The sequence below is a fragment of the Aquila chrysaetos genome, chromosome 8 (assembly GCF_900496995.4).
Source record: "Aquila chrysaetos chrysaetos chromosome 8, bAquChr1.4, whole genome shotgun sequence".
In the NCBI taxonomy this organism is placed as follows: domain Eukaryota; kingdom Metazoa; phylum Chordata; class Aves; order Accipitriformes; family Accipitridae; genus Aquila; species Aquila chrysaetos.
The window spans coordinates 18,498,176-18,519,501 of NC_044011.1; the positions used below are offsets into that span (position 1 = coordinate 18,498,176).

Here is a 21,326-nt window from a genome sequence, read left to right on the forward strand (position 1 = left end):
TGGACTGCTGTGTACACTGATCTTTGTTCCCTCGGCACATGGGAGCTAATTCTAATGCTACAAAACAGCACAGCAAATGTTGAGCACTGCTCAGCTGGACGATCGTTTCTTGTGGGGAGTCTTTGCTTGAAGTGGACGTTTTGAAAGGAATGATTTACCTCTGCCTTCGCAGGGCATGTAAATCATACCGCAGTCATCTTGTGGGCCACTGAAGTGTTCAGATACTGTGAAGTCTCGCTTGAAAGTAGAGGTTGGAGAATGCAGGAAGGACTGCCTGATAGACATCTAGTTTTTAGCAAACTCGTTTTAAAAAGTGGTGTTCTGCTGCCGCTGATTGGTTAAGGAGCTGGTGGTATGTTCGAGCTGCTATGACAGTGATTGCAGTTCCTAGTATGGCTATGTATAGCTCCTGTTATCTCTGCAGCCGGACTTTGTGTAACCGCAGCCTGTGGCTCCTTGCCCACGCTAATGAGCTCTCCCCGAGGCTGGGCTTGTGCTTGTGGGGGTGGCACGGCACTCGGATGGTGCTGCTGTTTTGCAAAGCTGAGTTTGTTAACTGTGTTCCAGTCTAGCTTGCCCGAGCCACTGTGCCACCTTGGCTACTGCTGGCCGTGGGAGCTCATCCCCGAGCAGCGTGGCCAGCCCCAGAGCCGTCTGGAGGACAAGGCGAGCTGGCCGCCGCAGCTGCCAGGCTGTAGTCTGCAGCAAAGGAGCGCTGTCACCTAAACGTGCACTGGGGGCAAGTGCCAGCATAGTGAGGACGGTACAGGTGAGCCACGGTCGCAACCCATTCTCTTGCCTGGGAACATGGCTGCCGGTGTTTTGGTCAGCCCATGTGGTGGGAGTGCATCCTGCAGGCAGCGGGTGTCGTTTTTCCGGTGACCCAAAGAGCGAGGGAAAGCCATAGCTGCCGACCATGGTTCCCAATGGCTGGGCAAAAGTGGGAGTAGATGCATTCAGGTGCAGGGCTACCAGGCTGGGGGCATACAGGAGATGTACCCTTCTCTTAGCGGGTCCAGCGGTGGTTTGCAGGGCGTGATAAGTGTGATAAGGTGGTGGCTGCACACCCGTAACCTGGTTGGAGTCTGCACCTGCACCCGTGCTGGGCTCTTCTTTACGCCTGCCTTCCCACTGCTGCAGTGGAGTTCAGCAAAATAAAAATCTGACCAGCTACAAGGTCTACTATCTTGTGTAGTTTTAACTACAGAGAGATAAAAAAGGCATTATTTGGAACTTTTTCAGTCATTGCAAAGACATGGAGAAAGAACGAAAAAATACCCTCTAGGGGACAATGTAGCACTGCTGCTCTAAAGATATAGTAAATGACACGATCTGTTTTTTAACAGCTTGTAACTCCTGTGAATCTCATTTATTTCTTTGTGTTGCCTACTCATCTAAATCACAGCAAAGCAGAGGAACGGAGGCAGTTTTACTTTTTCTTGCATGCTTGCACATTATCAAGTATTCCTGTAAACATGACATTGAATCTGTTAATTTTGTTTGTGTAAATACAATTTAAGGGAGCAGGGAAACTGTAAAAGCATCAAGTGAGGTACTAAAGTGACTAACAAAAAGCATAAAAAAATCTTCTTCACAGAAAGTAATTTTTCTAACCAAGTGTATCTCATTCCTAGTGCTAATACGACAAAGTGTGTTCTTTCCCTAGCTGGATGCTCCATATTTCAGAAGAGGTTAGAGTGTGTTCTGAGGCTGTTGTTGAAAAAATTACATTTTACCTAAGCAGCCAAGTTAAAAGGGGGCATAAAATCTGTGTGAGCTTTGCAAACCGGTGCCGTACTGCAGCTATGATAATGCATACATTCCTTTGCCAACAGCATCTGTAATTTAGCATTGAAGTACAAAAGATCATGACTTGGGTCTGCAATTATCTCTGAGGAAGAATGTGAACTTGACAGTTTTGCACTGTTAGTTTAGGGTGAAGAAATTACAAAGACCCCCGTTCCCCAGAGTAGTCCCTAAAGTTGTTATATTTACGGTGGTCCAATCCTGTGCTTCTGGTACACCTGGCAATTTTTAGCATGCAATAAATTCAGAGTCAGGGAACTAACATGCTGGTGTGGGGTCAGAAATACTGCGTAGTGAATGTCATTCCAGGATGCCTGTTAAATAACTAAGTCATCTAGTTATCTTCATAGCCCATGTAACAAAACACAGAAAATCCTAGAACATGCCTTGGGCAGCTGCGGATATTTCAAGGTGCCGTGCAGCGAAGCCCAGTCAGAATCCCAAGCCATACTAGCAAGCTGCTTAAAAACCCCTTCCAGCTCTGCAGCTAATTTAATTCAGTGCTAGCTGACAGCTTCGTCATGCCAGCTAGGCCTGCCACCTGGGGAGCCATCTCTGGGGCCGATAAGCTCAGTGGCATGCTCAGCACCCATTCGGATGCAGAGCGGTCCCTGATTTTGGAGGAGTGCCTCCCCAGCATCCACACCGCATGAACCGTTTCAGACATTACATCTTGGATCTGGAGAACGAAGGAGGGTTAGCTAATGGGGCACTAGTGCCAAATTTGGAGGCCAATTCAAGGGAGACTCTTTTTCTGTTTTCCCTTCCTGTGAGCTGCCCACCCTGGGGCCTCTGTGGTGGGCACTGCCCTGGGGTGGCTGGAAGGTTTGCTCAGGAGCTCAGTAGTGATGAATCACAGAGGCATGGCATGGATTGATAAGGTCGTGTACTTTACGATTAGATACATCCTCCCTCTAACAGCAGTTCTTTGTCTCCATTTTGCTTTTGGTAATGTTACTCCGCAGTTTGCATACAACTCTCCAAGCAGGAGCTATTTGACTTGAGACAAAGTCGCTATTATTCTAGGTAAGCTCAGGAAGCCCTCAGAATTTTGTTGCCCTCAGAAGACATAGATTGTTGGCAATTTATTTAAAAGCCAATTAAGTTAAATCACCAAAAAAATATTTTTTTTCTTGCAGCCTAGCTGTAAAGGACTTTCAGGTACATAAAATGGTGTGTAACAAGAAAAATCTGCCTTGCAGCTGTATTACTTAACTTTTCGTGCATTTTAAGTGATGGCTGTACAGTGGCATGTTCTGTATCTGTAGCACTAGCAAATAAAATCACATATTTCAGCTATTCATAGTGCAGGTGTATAGTCCGGGAGCCATAGCAAAAGAAAACTATTACATGGTCCCCAAATTATTGAAAAATATGGACTACTGCAGTGCTTGCAGCCTGACCAACGTGAAAGTCTACCTCCTCATTTAGAGTTGATGGAGAGCCCAAAGAACTCAGTAGGAGCACTTCAGGCTTATTTGGGGAGATTTTGGACTAGACTCTCGAGGCGTGTAATTTAGTCAAGTGCCTACTTGTGTTTACAAACTGAAGCCTTTTTGAGATACCCTGAATATGGCATTTATGGTGTTTCTCTCTTTTCTCAAAGACCATCTCTGATGTCTCTCCAGGCAGTGTCTCCTCAGCCCTTACGCTTCTCTTGACCTCTCTGGCTACGAGCCCCTGTCTGTGGTGAAGCCTCACCTCTCCTGCCCCAGTCTCTGCTACAGTGTCCCGTGGCTCTCTTGGAGTCTCTTGGCTGTTCTGGCTCCCCTCCTCTGCTCCTTATTGTCGCTTACTGAATAGACTTGCTCAGCAGAGTTTTCAGAAGTAAAACAAAACGAGGTAGTCATGGATGACCAATATCAGCTTTTCCTTTTAACTCGGTCATACAGCGTTTTTGGCTCACTGGTTTGGTTTCTACTGTCTATAAAAAGGTTTTGTGCGAGAAGTCCTCTTTTTCCCATCGCCCTGTGTGACACCAGTGCCGGGATGACCTCCTTCTGCTGGAGAGTGTCACTGCTCAGTTGTGTCGCCGCTCCCTATGGGTTTCCCTGGCAACCAGTTTGAGCTACGCTGAACCAAAAATACCTCACTGTGCTGGGGGAAAGTCAGTTTGCAGACATGTATTTCTCATTAATGACTTCTCTAGATGGTTCGTGTGTTCAGCCTGCAGATGTCATTATTGTGAACCGATGACTGGGAGATGCGGCGTGCCCCTTTTGCTTGCTTCCACAGGCAGCACAGTCTACAAGAAGGCTGCCCTTGTGTGATTGTCAACTGAGTTGTGACTGTAAGACCCATCGTACTCATTTTTTATGGTACACTGAGGGTCTCGTCTTCTACTAAGAATGGTCTGTGCAGGCTCACAAAGTCACAGTGATCTTTCTTGGACTCCTTGGATCTCTGCAAGTCACCTTGGTTATTACTAGCAATTTTGCCCTTCTCATTTCTCTATAAATATATGCACCTTGGTTTATAGGTGTGCATGCTGCGAGCTCCAGTTTTGCTGCCATCCTAGTCTTCAAAGGCACAGCTTGTGACACCTCCAGATGAAGGTGCATATAAATCTTTGGAGGTCAGGACCCACCAATTCGCACAGGAGAGAATGCACAAATTGGAACTGTTATTTCAAACCTTCCTAGTTCAGTTTTGGCTTGCAGATAATCTTTTTGCTACCTAATGTAGAACAGTGGTGTGAAGAAAAGCATTGGTAATTCAAGATGTGTTTTCAAGGTGACAAAATTAGAAGAGACTAAGTTGGAGAGCAGTATGTCGTTTTTAGTAACGGGTTCCCTTTTCTGGATTTGTAGGGTGTGAGGATTGCGGTAAAAGCCTTGTAGGAGAATGCAAACTCCACGGACCACTCATCAGGGCTAAAGATAGGGTTATTCCTAGCCGAGCCCGTCTCACCCTACCTCATTACCTCACTTTGCGAGTGTTGGAGCTGCGAGCTGGAAACCAGCAGAGTAAGTATTTTAGCTCTTTTTCCCACGTTTGAGAAAGAGGAGGGAAAAGTACTAACGCTGGCTTGTTTTCATGAATAACTCAAGGCATAATCACTGGGTATTAACAGTATGAAGACTATTTTCAGCTGAGCACAGCTGAAGCTCACATTCAGCTACTGTTTTTTATGACTGATTTCTAGTAACTTTCATGCATAGACTGACGGCAGGACATTAGCCAGAGCTGGTGTGATGTTTAGCTGTGAGCAATCAGTTAGCTCTGTTCAGTCAATACAAGTTTAATGAATGTTGAATTTGTATCTAATAGTAGCAGCCGTGCACTATTACATATTTTTTTTTCTTTTCCCCAAACACACAAAACAGGAAAGAGTATTCAATAAGAGGTCAGAAACAAAATGGCAAATAACATTCCTCATCTACCCCCTGGAAACTCCTGAACACAGGGGGTTAATTTACCTTTTGCAGCATCTTCAGTTCATGTTATAGAAAGACTGTTGTTTCCTTCTGAGGGCAGGGCAATTTCAATGCCCAAACTTGAACAAAGGAACAACATCCTTAGCGTGCAAATTTTCCACAGCTACTTGTGTAAAATTAGTCCTGGCTAGATTGCATTTCAGAAAGAGAATGACAAGATGCCACAATAGTGTTGCACCATTGGTATTAGGCAGGGGAATAACTAGAATGATTAAGATGGCTAATGTTGTGTTTTTATAGATTCTCTCCACTCATATTGGGAGAGAACAACCTCGTAAATCATGCCAACAAGCAGGCCACTGTGATAATATCAGCTTGCAGATTGAAGGGTATCAACACATTTGTGTTGCATACTCAGTTTAATATCCTGTCATGGATTTTAGGCACTTTTGTATTCAATGTAATACCCATTTTTAAAAAATCTCTGTACATATTTACATCCTTTTTAGATTCTTCCCATTAGAATTATTTACCTGGGTTATTTGTCTAGAAGAAGAATTCATGTGTTCTGCACTATTGTGTTTACCTCCATGTTCACAACTGTAAATATACAAGAAATAGCTTGTGATGTCTATATTAATACTAGACTGGTCTTTTTTTATTCACAGTCCTTGGAGTATTTGCAAAGAAAGTAATACAGAAGAGAACACAGTTTGGTCCTTATGTTGGTCAACTGTCTACAAAACTGACCCGCTATGATGAGAGTAGGCTAGTCCTGCAGGTAAAAACCCAGTGACTTACTATGAAGTGCGTATGTGTCTTTAACAGTTCATATGTATTTATTTATTTTAACTGGTCAGTTTGCCATCTGATCTAGTTAATTAATCATACTTCTGATCTGTATGTGTGGATGTAAATCACATTAGACAGCACAGCATAACCTGAAATACCAAAATGTTCCTGTATATTGTGTTTTCTAGAAGCTTGCTTTCCTGCTTTCTAGTTTTACCACTTCCAGGGTGATTTACCTATCAATCGAACAGCTCTTGATAAACTTTTCACAGAGCATGGCTCCAGAAAATATCCAAGGATAGTACTGTCTTCCCAGATAAAACAAAAGGATTTGTGCTTAACACCATGCCACTGGGAGGGTTGAGTTTGTGCACTGTGTTAGCAATAGTGGCAGAAATACGTGCTAAAGCACCTGTTTAGTAGGGAGGAACATTGCAGGGATGGGGAAACACTTCTTAATGATGTGATTATATATAAACTTTGACACACAGTGCACTAACTCAGTTTATTTAGTCAGATGGCTATTTAGGGCTGGTACCATCCCTTGCTGCATGCGCAGATACTGATCATCTCATCTGGACTGTGACACTATTGTTTGTACTTTATCCAGCACAAATAGTGGCCTCTCAGGACTAGCCTAGCTTAGACATGTCTACATGCACATCCTTCCCCACAGGAATTCCTTGGGAGTAATAGTTGATTGTAATCCTCTACACCCCAGTCTTCGCATTTCACTGCATGGGGTCACACCTGGGCACACCTCTCTGTCATACAGCAAGTGCGTGGTCAAGCCACAGCCTCCATCAGGACTTCCCGACAGGTCACGGTTCTTCCAGAGCCTGCATTTTGTATCAGGCTCTCTCACCCCCAGGAGAGAGGGACCAGCAGCAGCTGTCCTGTGACATGCTTTATGTCTTCATTTGAGTTCCCTCCAGAAGCTTGGGACTGGAAAACACTGTGTGTTGTGGAGGAAGGCATACAGATACTTCTGTAATTTCGTTTGAGAGCAAAAGTAATAGCTTCAGTAATTGCTGTAAACTTCATTTGCTCATGGAAGTCATGGGAATGGTCTGCCAGGAAAGTAACACTGTCCTGTGGGATTTTCATGGCATGTTGGCACCAGAGAGGATTTGTTCTTCTCCATAACTAAATTGGTTCTGTCTTTTTATGAGACACTTTAATTTTTGCAAATGCAGAAACCTTATTTCTCTAACAAGTTTGTGAGCATGGATGAGCTAAGCACCGAGTTCCTTACTCTTCACCAAGCCATTGTAAACCACACCCTGTCCTTTATCAGTCAGCCCCATTTGCTTAAAAGTATACAGTGATAAGCACAGCTCTGGCTGATGAATGGACTGTTTCTTCAAAAGAGGAGACTAGAGTCCCAGGTTTCCTACATGACAGCAGTAGCTGCCTTGACTTCTCTCTAGCAGCATTCTGAGTATGTGACCAAACTTGTCCAACAGGCAGGTGTTTTCATCAGAAGCCTGACAAAGTTAGATAAAATAGTTCCCAGAAGCAATGGAAATGCAACTTTTTTTGCAATTAATTGCTCAGTGTACGTGGTTAGTAGAACAGATGCATGCTGTGCTGACATACGTTGTGCAGCTTCAGCTGTCCGTGTTAAAGACTATATTGCAGAAAAGCAGCTGTCTTGCATGAGGTTGTGAGCGTTTGGCTCGTAGAGGCATTCTCTTGGAAAGGAATCTAGGAAGAATGAATTAAAGCAAAAAGAAAGAGATCTTTCTGGCACAATTGTTCATTTGTATTTACTTTTGCATTGTTAAGGGGAAAAAGAGAATGCTGTTAAAATGCCATTATATTGTATGTTACCTCTCTGGACTTATTATACAAGTTACACAATTGTTCCATGCAAAATGTAACGTTAATACGGCACTAAAGTTCGAGATTATCAAGAACTCAGGAAGTACATTAAGGCAAAAAGCTTATCTTTCTACCTGCCTGCACTTAGTTCTTATAATATTATCTTTACATAACATAAAAATGATGACATATAAACTGGAAAAACATACAAAGGCCTACAGTTATTTTAGTAGCTGGGTGCTCAGCAGGGATTCGTTCTTCACTTTCTTTTGTACTCGCTATTCTTTAAGAGTGACCTGTTTCAAAACAACCATGATTTCAAAGGACATATGACCAAGACAGGATACATAACTGACAGCCATGATTCCAAGTTAAAGAAAACTATATGTGCCTCTATACAGGACTTGGTTTTATCACGTTCTTTCTCCTGTCCTCCCCCTTTGTTTCAGGTATTGAAAGATGGAGGGAAGTACTTTCTGGACACTCCGAATGAAGACTGTGGAAACTGGATGATGTTTGTTCGGCTAGCCCGGAACCAAGAAGAACAGACCCTTGTGGCTTATCAGCACTGTGGAGAAGTGTACTTCACAACTGTTAAGGTAGTTAAACCCATGTTGCTTCACCTGTCATCCAAATGGAAGTTTATAGGCAAAGGTTCTGAAAAGCTAACCCTTTTACAGGTTTATGTATTTAATATTATTGATTGATTATATTCTGCCAGCTGGATCTTTATTACATACCACCTTTTATATCGCTTAATCTGTAGTAAAGCTAGCAGTGTATGGGGTTTTCCAGTAAAAGGTGGTGTGTACTTGCTGTTGTGGGTAGCGAAGAAACTGAGCAGAGAGAAGCCGAAATATCATTCATGATGGCAGTGTTTAAACATGAATGTTGTAAAGTTCTTCAGTGCCAGATAGGTACATGGTGAGACGATCTAGCATTGTTACATTCAATGGTACTTCATCCTGGAAAGAACAAACACATTCCCTTCCTTTATTACATTTTTGGACACATGTATTCTGAGCACATTACCAGGTGCTCAGGAACAGGGTGCTAAGTAGAATCTTTACATACTATTTTCCATGCTCATTAAATCTGAAGATATAACTGCAGAACTTACGATACTGCAATGTTGCCATGAAACTATCAGTTTATGTTAGAGATTCTGGACTGCATCTTCGCCTGAGGAGAGAGAGTAAAGTACTCCGTATTTATAAATGAAACTGGAACATACAGTCTTGGTTTTTGTTGTTTTGGCCACTTTCTCAGGCAAAGTTCATTTTAATCAGAACTTACTCTTTTGTACACTTAGGAAACTGAAGTCTATATGTTGAACGTTCATTGTTTTCCTTTTTTATTCTTAAGTTAATGCTTGTATATCATTGTAAGCAACATTAAAAACTAAAAAAAAGAGAGAATATTAGTCAAAAGAAGTTACTGTGGGAGTAAAATCCAGCATTTCAATTTCATTTCCAAGATTGGCATGCATTTCTGTGGGATAGTAGCGTTTACTTTTGTTCCTCCATTTTTGTTTCTCCACCTGCACAGTGAGAAGAATACTTACCACGCAGTGATGATGTGAGAATAAGTTAATAGTGATAACATTTTACACCTTCAGAGTCTTTTATAACAGTATGAAGTATAGTTGCTTTTGGATTAATACTAAAATAATTATTTTAAAAAAAGAAAATCAATGTAAAACAGTATATGCTAATCTGAGACATTGTTTAGGCTGTGTTTGAGATTCTGATGCAATCCGTACCATTTGAGATTTCAAATTGATTTTAAATGCGTGCTGTACTTGTAGAACTGACGGGATTAATAATACTATATTTGGGAAGCATGAACAAATGCTTTTCTAAGAATTTGTAGTTATGAACTGGTAACTTAAAATTTCCAGTATAATTTAAATACTATTGAACCAGCTCTCTGCTGACTTCAGCAGAACTCTGCTCATTGGCATTAATGGAGAGTTGCATCCTATATACTGACATGAAGAGTATCTTAGGATGATGAATGTGTCTTGGAACCTTTACTGTGCTGTGTATCATAGGGAATTACTTTGGGTTTGTTTCTGCTAAATCCTGGTATCATTCATGGTACTGTGGCATCCTGCAGATTTTGTCCTGGTCAGCAAAAGTGATAGCCTTTTGCTACACTTAGGCACACCCTGCTGGTCATGGTGCGAGGCTGCCTTAGGCCTCATTATGAAGATATTTTCTCAAGATATTTTGAATAAAGTCTGTTAAGTTGGGAGTAGAAAGGTTGGCTCCTCTCCCCACTGTTTTTACAAAGAGATGGGATTTCACTGACATGAAACTGCAGCTACAAAAGCATACATGTAAGTGGCATACCAACAGCACCGTTAGCGTACTTGCTGACCTAATGACTGCAGTCCCAAAAAGTATAGAATTATGAGGAAGTAAAATTGTCCATGGTTGCTATCTGATCACAGGAGAGTTTCATGTGAGTGCTGCCATAGCTTTCTCTTACTGTCACAGGTGAGACAGACTAAATCAACAACTTGTAGTGCATTTGGATACTGGTGTTTAATCTCAGTTTTACTGAGACGAGAGCTTTTACCTTACTTGACTGTTTCACGCACTGATGCACTTGCTCTCCCTCCAAAGTCACATTGACTAGGTCTCAGCTTCCCACAGAGGAGATTGCCGCTGGTCCAGGAATGTCGGGCAGAAAGTCATGACAGTATCATGCTGTGCGGCTGTCGGTGGGTACCAGTCTCAGGTGTCACTGGCCAAGGTCCCGAGGCATCCCCAGACATTTGTCTCTGTGGAGCTCCCCCAGGCTTGGTTTTCTCCATCTAAATAGACTATATGCAGGAGCACAATGCATGATCGGCCTCCTAGTTGGTGGCTCTGCCTCATGTCCTGTATTGAGTGGAGAATTCAGCACATACCATTTCTGTTTAGGCCAGGTGTTATCAAAACATACAACCAACCCACACTGGTTGTGGTTAGCAAGCAGGCTTGTGCTTGTGAGTTCAAAAGTTCAGTTTTCGACATTATACACACAATTACCTGTCACCTGTCAGCATTCACAATCTAAGTTGTCTTTCACCTACCATGCTTGTCCAACACCGATGTTATAAATTAAGTGCATTTTAAGATGTTGCATTTTGTGGAATAAGACTCAGCTGCTCTCCTTCCAGGCTAGTTTGTTCTCTGCAGTGGCACAAGTTTAGCTTAGTTAAAACTACAAGTACAGTGCAGATTGGCTCTACCCCTGTTGCAACAATGTTGTTTTTTATTGTAGATGAAGACAATTGTGTACAGGGCCAGGGAGTCATATAAATCATGACCCCAAAGTTAGTTTTCTCCTTTGCTTTTAAATAACTAATAGATCTTTAGCCAGTGAGTGTAATCACTCCTCTCTTTTTCTATTTGCTGTATTATTGACTGAAAGTATTTCTCAGAGGAGGTCATAGTCCAGTCCAAGGAAAGATTTGGGCAAGCATGACTGGATGGGAGGCTGCAGATTATGGGCTCCCTTAGGCCTGTGTGGGAAGACTTCAGTGAAAGGAGGGCAGAGGTACAATAAAGCACATGCATAGTGAGCCTGACACGTTAGAGCCAGCGCATGGAAATATGCAAATTTGACTTGCAGTCCACATGTTGATCAACTCTGCACATGTGCTCAGTGAGTGCAACATATCCAGGAGGCATCCAAGCTGTTGTACATTCATGATGCATTTTTCCTTTGCCTGTACCCTATAGTTAAGTGTTGTGACCAGTGGGCTTTGAGACATCAAGGATGAGCATGGAATATTGCTTGGAAAGACTGCTGGATGTCTGGACATTACAGACAAATACATCTCACTGAGCAAAGATCATGAGGGCTGAGGCACCCCCTCTGCTACAGCCCTCCCCACCCCCCAAATCTCTGTACATACACATTTCTGCTTTTAGAAACTGTGAAAGTGTCAAACCCGAGTGGATAGTAATGCTCAAAAAGTGCTTGAATCTTGAAATTAAATTACCAGTAATTTAAACAGATTCAAAGAATGCAACTTGGGTAAGGACAACAAATTGCACACCCCCACCCCTCCAATCTTCAGTATTATTTGATATAGGAAAATTGGCGCAAGTAAACATGTGCTGTTTTCTTCCATTCACAGCCAATTGAACCACACACAGAATTGAAAGTATGGTATGCTGCCGATTATGCCAAATTTATGGAAGCTTCTGCAGTCTTCATTAAAGAAGAATCTGATGTCTGTCCTTTGCCTCCAGTAGAAGTAAGTACCCCTGATCTGCATTCAAGCCATCACCAGACGTAGTAAATAATGGTTTATTTATGTGCTTTCTCTGTTGATATAACTCTGGTAATGCTAGGGTAGACCATAGTGTAGTTGGCTGACACAAAGCCAAGAGCAATTTTAACGAAATAGCTACTCAGAGAAAGGCTGCCCTTCCTACCCTGTGTTTGTAATCCAGTGGAGCCATTAGATGTAGCCAGAAGGAAATGGCACCGGTGGAATGTGTTGGAAAGACTTAAGATTGGTGTTAATTTGTAGCTAACCCAGCTGTCCAGCCTCAGACTTCTTTCACCAATTCCCCCTTGTTATGCTCTGACTGGTTGGTCAGAAAATGCACTGGTTATTTCAGTCTTTCCTGTGCAATAACCCTTCTCTTCTAATCCCAGTACCTTCCGCTCTGTATGATAGTAGGAATCCTTAAACTGATAGGAAACTGTCGTGGTTTAACCCCAGCCAGCAACTAAGCACCACACAGCCGCTCACTCACTCCCCCCCAACCCAGTGGGATGGGGGAGAAAATCGGGAAAAGAATTAAAACTCGTGGGTTGAGATAAGAATGGTTTAATAGAACAGAAAAGAACAAACTAATAATGATAATGACAACACTAATAAAACAACAACAGTAATAATAAAAAGATTGGAATATACAAATGATGCACAGTGCGATTGCTCACCACCCGCCGATCAACACCCATTTAATCCCCGAGCGGCGATCCCCCTGCCCCCACTCCCCCAGTTTCTATACTAGATGGGACGTCACATGGTATGGAATACGCTGTTGGCCACTTTGGGTCAGCTGCCCTGGCTGTGTCCTGTGCCAGCTTCTTGTGCCCCTCCAGCTTTCTCGCTGGCTGGGCATGAGAAGCTGAAAAATCCTTGACTTTAGTCTAAACACTACTTAGCAACAACTGAAAACATCGGTGTTATCAACATTCTTTGCATACTGAACTCAAAACATAGCACTGTAGCAGCTACTAGGAAGACAGTTAACTCTATCCCAGCTGAAACCAGGACAGAAACGTTTGTTAAGTGTTGAAAACGTGGCAGTGAGGATTGATACCTAAGCTAAAAGGAAATGTTAAACAGGGAATGCACATGAACCAGGGATTCAGAGGTGCTGCAGGAAGGGAATTAACCCCATTGCTGCTTTTGCATATAAGGCCTTCAGAGTATACCCCAGAAAGAAAGTGTGGGAGAGCCACAGCATCAGACACAGAGAAGAGAGAGGAGGGCTCCATCTGCAAATAAAGACAGAGTGGACATAGCCTTACCATGCTCTCCAGAGCAAGCTAGCCCAAGAGCAAGGGAAAGTAAGGACAGTTTGAGAAGCTTAGGTAAAATGTAGAGACACCTAAGGAAGTACATGGTCGTGTATTAATTGGAAGTGCATTTTATCAGTGACTGGGGGGGGGTTGTAATTGTTTTTCATTGGAATTTTTAGAATGTCAATATTCAAAGTGAATTTCAACCGAATCCAGCAGAGGTCTTATTTCCACAGAAATAATACTTCCAAATAATGCATTGCTTGCCAAAAAAAATGTTTTAATGCCTCTAAGTCAGGATACACTTAAGATCTCCAAACCTAAGGTGTTTCTTATCGAGTTTAAGAAAGTCTAATGCCAAATGTCAAGCTAAGTGAGGAAGCCTCTCCTGGAGGTATTGACCATTGCTGTGTGGTAAAGCATGGAGTTAGCCCAAAACATAGGGAAATCCTGTATGGCTAAACTACATTTGTGTGCAGAAACCCACCCAATTTTTGGACGGTTGCAATAGCAGATAAATTATGTCACTCTAAGGATGAAGTACGATTTGCAAGTGCTTTTATGAGTAGTTCCATAAAAGGAACAAATGTAGAGACTTTGAAATTCAGTAAGCACAGGTAAACAAAAGGTGAAGGACTGGGGACTGTTACACTAAATGCTAAATAAAAACACGGAAATAGGTATTTAGCCAACCTTCCCCCCCGCCCCTTGGTGTTTGTAGACTCCTAGAGAAAATCCGTTTCCAGTTGAATAGCTGTGTGGTAGTACAATGAAGTAAATACTGCCAAGGACAATGACAGGTCTTGGGAAAGCCCAGGAGAAGATGTAGGGTCAGTGAGAAGAATATGACCTTTCCTTAGAATGGCTAATAAGAAAGACCTGTTTCTGTTCTCATTGCAGAAAGAGCCTGTAGACCCTTGGATATGCTCCAGCTGTAGAAGCACTTTTGCAACTTTTGCTCTGCTGGAATCTCACCAGTGCATCCCTAAAGACCGAGTCCTTACCACCAGGTTCAGACCACCAAATAAATTGGGACCCGTAAAAGCAAAAAGCAAACTCAAAGGGAAACTGAGAGGAGCGGCATTAGGCAAAAGCATTGCTCAGTGCTTCGGGACCATTTCCTGTTCCTCTGCTGCAAAGCTTAGCTGTGCCAGCTCAGGAAGCACTTGTGATGCTCTTGTGAGGTTTATACCTAAATGGAGAAACGGCCGGTCGTCACTGTTGAAGGGAAGAGAAGTGAAGCAGCCAGACAGTTACCCTTGCCGACTCTGTGGGAAGATATTTGATTCCATTGACAAGCTCACAGTCCACACTTACGCCCACAAAGGGGAGCGCCCCTACAAGTGTTCACAGCACGGATGCACAAAAGCCTTCATTTCCAAATATAAACTGCTCAGGTACATCTCTGAAGGCACTCCTTTTCTGGTGGGTGTGTGGGGAAAAAAACAAGGACGTTTTTTTCCTTTGGGATGTCCTAGTGACAGTTAATCCCCGAGTTCCAGTTTTTATTATTCCCATTTTGGTAGAATTGGAGAAAACTAGTCTCCCTCAATTGCGGTGGCTACTCAAAAAGATAATGTTGAGCAGTTTTAACCTACTGTATGCTTTATGATTAACAATCCCCCCCCCCAAAAAGTTAAGCTTTTACTAATAACCTGAGAACTTGTGAAAATGCCTTCTTTCAAGAATGCCAGTGTTTGCAAGTCTTGAAGCTGCGCTGTGTACTAGAGTGAATGTAAATGCAAGTAACTCTTTTTTTTTTTTTTTGTCTTAGGCACTCAGCCACTCATTCTCCACAGAAATCTCACCAGTGTGGCTACTGTGAAAAGACCTTTCATAGGAAAGACCATCTAAAGAATCACCTTCAGACTCATGACCCTAACAAGATGGCCTTCAAGTGTGAAGAGTGTGGCAAGAAGTACAACACCAAGCTAGGCTATAAGAGACACTTGGCTCTTCATGCAGCCACCAGTGGGGACCTTACCTGTAGGGTATGTGCCCAGGAGTTTGGCGGTACTGAAGTTTTGTTGGAACACCTCAAAAGCCATGCAGGGAAACCAACTGGCAATACCAAGGAAAAGAAACATAAGTGTGATCACTGTGAGCGTCACTTCTATACCCGTAAAGATGTGCGGCGTCACATGGTAGTTCACACAGGCTGCAAAGACTTTCTATGCCAGTTTTGTGCGCAGAGGTTTGGGCGGAAGGACCACTTGACTCGCCATACTAGGAAGACTCATCCACAAGAACTGCTGAAGAGCAGGTTGCAGAACGGTGACTCAGTGGGTCTCCTTGACCAGCTTTTTCCATTCAGACTGAAGGAAGATGCCAGCATACTGTCCCCTTTTCCTGAAAGGGTTTCTGTGCAGAATGGGATTTTGAATACTTCAGAATCAGAGGAATACAACTGTTCACATCTTCATTCCCAGCCAAGCTTACAAACTGCTCCTCCTCTTGAACCTTCTCCTCATTTGCAAAGGATGGGCTGTGCAGACAGCCTTCCAGCTGTCCATCCCACACCATGCTCAACAGCTGTTCCTGCCAGCCTGAACCTTCATCAGCCTAATAAATACGACCCTAGTTCTACCTCATTTGCAGCAGGATCCCTCAAAAATCTACCGATAAAAGTGGATGTTAAAGGTTACAATGTGCATCTTCTTGAGGACCTGCCATTACCAGAACCTCAATCTCTCCACAAAATCAGTCTGGAAGAAGCTTCCTCAGGGCCTGTAGGGGATAATAACAAGTACCCAGTGCACAAGGAGACAGACGCAGCAGCTGAAACTACGAGCCTGCCTTTCATGGATCTCACTCATGTGATGAGTTTCTGGCAGCTCCCACCAGGTGACAACCAGAACACTACTGGGGACATCACAGCGGCATTTGGACCAGAGGAACCATCACACAGGCTGAATGGCCTTGGCCAACAGCAAGGTCTTCAGCTAGCAACTGGTGGGATGGTCATAAACCAGCTGCATCATCTTCCTCGCTCCTTTCCATCCACTACAAATTCTGTAACGTTGCCTCATTTTCACCATGCCTTCAAATAACTATCACCGTGGTTTGGGTTTTTTTCCTTCTTTTTTCAAGACTGTGCTTCTTACTTAAATCTGTTAGGATGGGGTTGTTTTGGTTTTGTTTTGTTTTTAAGAAAAACTGCCCCAAATGTTTTCAAAGCACGTTATGAACATGGTAGTTAAATTCAGGATGTTAATAAACAAGAAGCTCTATTTTTCATACTACTATTAGTTTTTTAGCATATGACCATAGTAGAACTAACATATTTCCCTCAACACCCTCTATATTTTTGGTTTTTTACCTTTCACGCAAACAACTGAATAAATATCTTCAATGATAGCAAAGCATCATAACAGGCACAATAAAACTATGGCTGCTGCAGTAGAAGAAATAGGGTTAGGGTGAATGGGAAGAAAGGGGAAATCACAGAAAAATAAGCAGCCATCAATCACAGCAAATTTATACACGTGGCAAATGTAACGTTTTATCAACATCAGATTTATGTTAAGCACTTAATTACTGAACTTTATGAATCTTTAATTTAAATCAGAATAATTCCAAGAGTAAATCTTACCTCCTTGTTTCACTTTTTTGAAATGCAGAAGATCACTATTGTGATTGCCTTTAAGTAGATTCTGTTTTCTGAAGCGCACTTCAGCTGTGCGCATCTCCTGCATTTTTTTCCTAGGGCTGGAAATAACTACCACTTCTGCATGACTGTGTAAGAACTGATGTCTTCTATATGTGCAGTTTTCAGAATGGGAAGAGAATTGTCTCAAAGGTTAGAGCAGAACATTAATTTTCACTTAGAGCTGGATCTGGCAAGGTATGAGACACTGGTCTCTCTCCCTCTCTCTCTAGTAAAGCACTTCAGTATTTGCTTAAATTTAAGCATATGTGATCCCATTGGGTCAACAGCTTGATTGACTTAACACTCAATGAAGAATAATGCCTCCTACCTAAGGGGCCTTTATTCACCTTCTGTTGATAAAAATGGCCTTTGTTTAGTCTGGGAAATGATTATTAATTGTAGCCATCTGAAATGTGGATTCCTTCACAGAAAGCCAACCCTGCCCAGGGGAGCCTGCGACAGAAGGGTTGTGGTGGTGAGCTGACACCGGGCCCTCTTCAAAACCAGGTTATGAACCTGCCTCACAAGTGTCACCTGAAATTAGTGGGTGTGATAATGGTCGAGGCCATTTTAATCACAGGGGTTTTTGCTCAGTAGCATTGGGACAGCTGCAGTTGGACTTCCAGCCTTTGTTTCTTCCAAACCAGAACCACAGGGACTTTTGTTTGTTTCCTGGGGTAAATTGTCCATGTACATTTCCAGTTGACGGTGTGCTGGTGTGACATCTCTATCACCTGGTGCATGAACTAGCAGAAGTTGCAAAAATCATATCTCCCAGTAGATGACATTATTAAAAAAAAACCCCAAAACTCTTCACAACTTACTTTCTTGCCTAACCCATCGCTATTAAAAAAAAAATGTCATGGTTTTAGTGGATGATGCAGTTACTAATGGATTCTGTTGCAGCTAAAACAGACACAGAATTTCTGAATCTGAGTAAGTTCTCAAACCCCAAGAGCTACTCTTCCATTAAATCCAAAGAGTTAATAGTACCTAATGATCATTACAAATACAGCATTAAGCAAGCATGCTCTCTTCTCCCCCATTAATCACAGGTATATATTTCCAGACAGCTTCAAATAAAAAATATTTTTTAAATGATTGCTGTTTTGCTGTTAATGAACTACAGTGACATTGTACAACTACAATGATCCGAATATTCTTACAAGTTTATCAGTACTTGGATTAAGAAAAGGTTGTATTATTGCAGTTGATGTGAGAATATGTTCTTCAGATACATTGTTGAGGGGTATTTTTTGTTATGAAAATTTTTGGCATAAGGCAAACCAGTAGGAATTTTAAGATCATTCTTGTAATGACAACAGCAGGAGGAGGAGCAGGTGCTGCACAGTCATGCGCAGTTAGCAGTTATTTAAATTATGAGTTCCAGATAGGGAGAAGGTTGCAAACAATGTTATATGCACATTCTACAGCTAAGCTCGTATTTTCATCCAGACTTGGAAAGGTGTGTGTATACTCACTTACTGCATTGTTTTCCTTGTTCATGCAAATTGTATTCACTTGGCTTCATCCAAGCTTACGTACTTGTAAAAAACCCCAAACAAACAAAAAAAAACCAACCCAAAAAACAACCTAACCCCCTCCCCCGCCCCCGAAAACCCACAAATTTTATAGCACTGCCTGATCATATACTGTTAATAGACATTTTGGTTTGTGCTCCTATAAGAGGTCTAATTACTGAAATACTTATCTTTGAATTAAGATGTGATGTTAAGAAGAAAATGTTATACAAACACTGAGCTAGACTGGCACCCACGTTCTTTCAGCTGCTTGACTGTAGCAGGGTGCTGGGGCTCTGAGCTGTCAAGAGAGGTGCTGCTGCCTGACCTCAGCCTCTTCTGAAACGTGGAAAGATGCGTTGGTGAGAGATGCTTATCGTACGTGACTACAGGTTAAAGACCAACTCCCATTCAAGTAAAAAGAAAATAACCACTTTCGATATTAAAATGCTTAAAAAGCACACGGTGTCTAGAAGTAAAACACAGAAGCTAATTTGTAATACTGCAGCTCTAACCCTTAAGCCCATTCAGATTTCTTTTTCCAGGTTCTTGACATCATAAATGTAGAGGAAGCTGAGGACAGCCCAGCACAAAGGAAGGCAAATTATTTTAAAAGGTTATGTCTGCAGAAAAATTGTTTTGTTTTAAAATTCTCACAAGTCAGGAGATACCCCTGAGTCATCTAATACCTAAAGCAGGGCTGGACTTTCTCATAGCTTTTGTTAGGGGCACTTCTGTGAGCATTTTTTGAGAGGTCATCAGTAGCTGAGGCTTAAAAATGCTTTGTTTCTGAGCAAACAGATTCTTCGGGCTCCGTAGACCTGCCTGGTGTGGGCCTGGCTATCGCGTTGCTGAAAGAACAATTAGTTTGCTTTTGGCGGGGGTAAGATCACAGGCAAGGCAGTGCTAAAGGAGAGGTGTAGGGACAGCAGCAAGTCCCCCCCAGCTCTCCCTGGGCTTACCCGTGGTGTCTGGGAGGATGGGGCTGCAGCGGGCGGGCAGGCGCGACTTCAGGCAGTGACAGTGGAGAAGGTAGAACGAGCTGCAGGACGCCTGTCTGGTGGCACTGCCGGTGGCTCGTGCGGGGCTGTGAGGGCACCGGTGCCGGGGCGACGGTGGAGGAAGAAGGCAGCCCAACCAGCGGCCGGTCCTCCTTCCTCCGGCACGGCCCATTCCTCCTCCTCCTCCACACAGGAGAGGAAGATGCAAGGGCAGAGAGCTGGCATAGGGAAGGTAGGATAGACCATGGCATAACAGCTAAGGGACAGAATAGAAAAATCTGACCCTCCAGGAGGTCTTAGGATATTTTAGCTCACATCCTGATAGAGATAAAAATACTCTTACCCAAACTCTGCTTGAAAATCTGTAGAAGCGGAGCAATATGTGGCAGCTGAAAACAGAATTGCTGTAATCAGATGATACCGTAAAATAGTGAAACTTAGTAACCATTTGGCCTCGTACAAAAAAAATGTACTCATTTTATTTAAAAAAAAAAAAAAAAAAAAAAGGAAGCCATGTAAACCTGCTGAAATAATGTTAAGGAGCTAAAATTACACTACATGGAACAAAAGACTGCATCCTGTATGTAAACACAAGTATTTCTAGTGCTCAGTTCCCATCCCCTATCAGAAACCATGTTCATTTCTTTTTCCTTCATTTTTATTTACCATCTGTTCCTGTTGGGACTCTCCATTTTCTTAACCAATGAGTTGCTGTTAATTCCAGAGGTTTTGACAGCCAGTCTGAAATGGGATGGTATGTTCCATATATTGATGATTGATTCATTTCCTGCTAGCAGAATTTTTAAGTACTGTTCTTCAATACACTGTTCCTGCCCCTATAGTTATATTTTCTGTAAGATACTAGAAAATGAGCTGTGAAATCAAACACTTTTACATACAGACAGAAAATAATGGAGCGGGGGGACAACAACAAGTACAGCAAAACTTGCTCTAACTTTTGAGGATTCATTTATTTGATTATGAAAGAAAGCAACTGTTAGAATATTGCACAGGTTAGTTTGCTATGGGGTTTTTTTCCTCTTGTTCCTGGATTGAAAAAAAGGCTAAGCAGCGCTGCTTTCATATATTTGGGCTAATTTCATGCCCTCTGTCTAAGAGTCTAGCTCTAGGAGTTAATGCTTCAGTGGCATCCTTTCTGTATTTATCTAATCACTATTAGCTAGAGGCTAAGTAGAGTTTAATTAAACTCTGTAAAGTCTGGTATTTATTATTGCTGTGTCCAACTACTTTTCATCTTCATTTACTTGATAAACATGTAATAGGCAAGAAAATTCCTCATGGATTTTAATTGAAAGCCCTATTGGAAATTGTTGGGCTAAAAAAACCCAACATGTTGCAACATTGAAAGTTTATGCAGGGTGATCCAAGGCTGGTAATAGATCAGGTGGCCAAAAAATAAGAAGGGATATGCCTCCATGACATTTTTGTCTTACCAATCAATTTCTAAAAGCAATTGAAGTTCTTTTAATGTGAGAATGAAATTTGGTTTTAGTTAGTCTGAACTTGAAGTGCTTTGAAGCTGATGCACAGCATACATGGCCATTTATCACTTATCAATCACTATCATTTATCATTTATTGTTTACTGGAAGATTCTATTAAATATATACATGAAATTTCAAAATGTTCATTTGTCTTGTTCAATATATCAAAGCAAAGCATTAGGGGGAAAAAAAAATATCACATGATACTGGATCTTCCTACATTTTGTTAAAACCATTGAATGAACCACTGGCAATATCCATCCCCTCGCAGGCAATCATTTAATTGAATTTTGGCAACTGGTAAAAATACTCTCA

The 21,326-nt window shown here is 42.2% G+C and overlaps 1 protein-coding gene across 7 annotated transcripts in view; it reads left to right on the top strand.

Annotated features, from left to right (window-relative positions):
• Positions 1-21,151, top strand: part of PLAGL1 (PLAG1 like zinc finger 1) — a 52,548-nt gene extending 31,397 nt beyond the window's left edge. For 5 of the 7 annotated variants that reach the window (XM_030022386.1, XM_030022385.1, XM_030022387.2 and 2 more), the window contains 6 exons: positions 4,617-4,772; positions 5,852-5,964; positions 8,249-8,398; positions 11,935-12,054; positions 14,238-14,734; positions 15,112-21,151. In XM_030022386.1, the coding sequence (XP_029878246.1) occupies positions 4,617-4,772; positions 5,852-5,964; positions 8,249-8,398; positions 11,935-12,054; positions 14,238-14,734; positions 15,112-16,387 (2,312 nt within the window). In that variant the 3' untranslated portion in view covers positions 16,388-21,151. Of the gene's footprint in view, positions 1-483; positions 770-4,616; positions 4,773-5,851; positions 5,965-7,245; positions 7,733-8,248; positions 8,399-11,934; positions 12,055-14,237; positions 14,735-15,111 lie in introns of those variants that run through there. The other 2 variants (XM_041125300.1, XM_041125301.1) reach the window with 2 other exon arrangements.
• Positions 21,152-21,326: the final 175 nt, after the last annotated feature.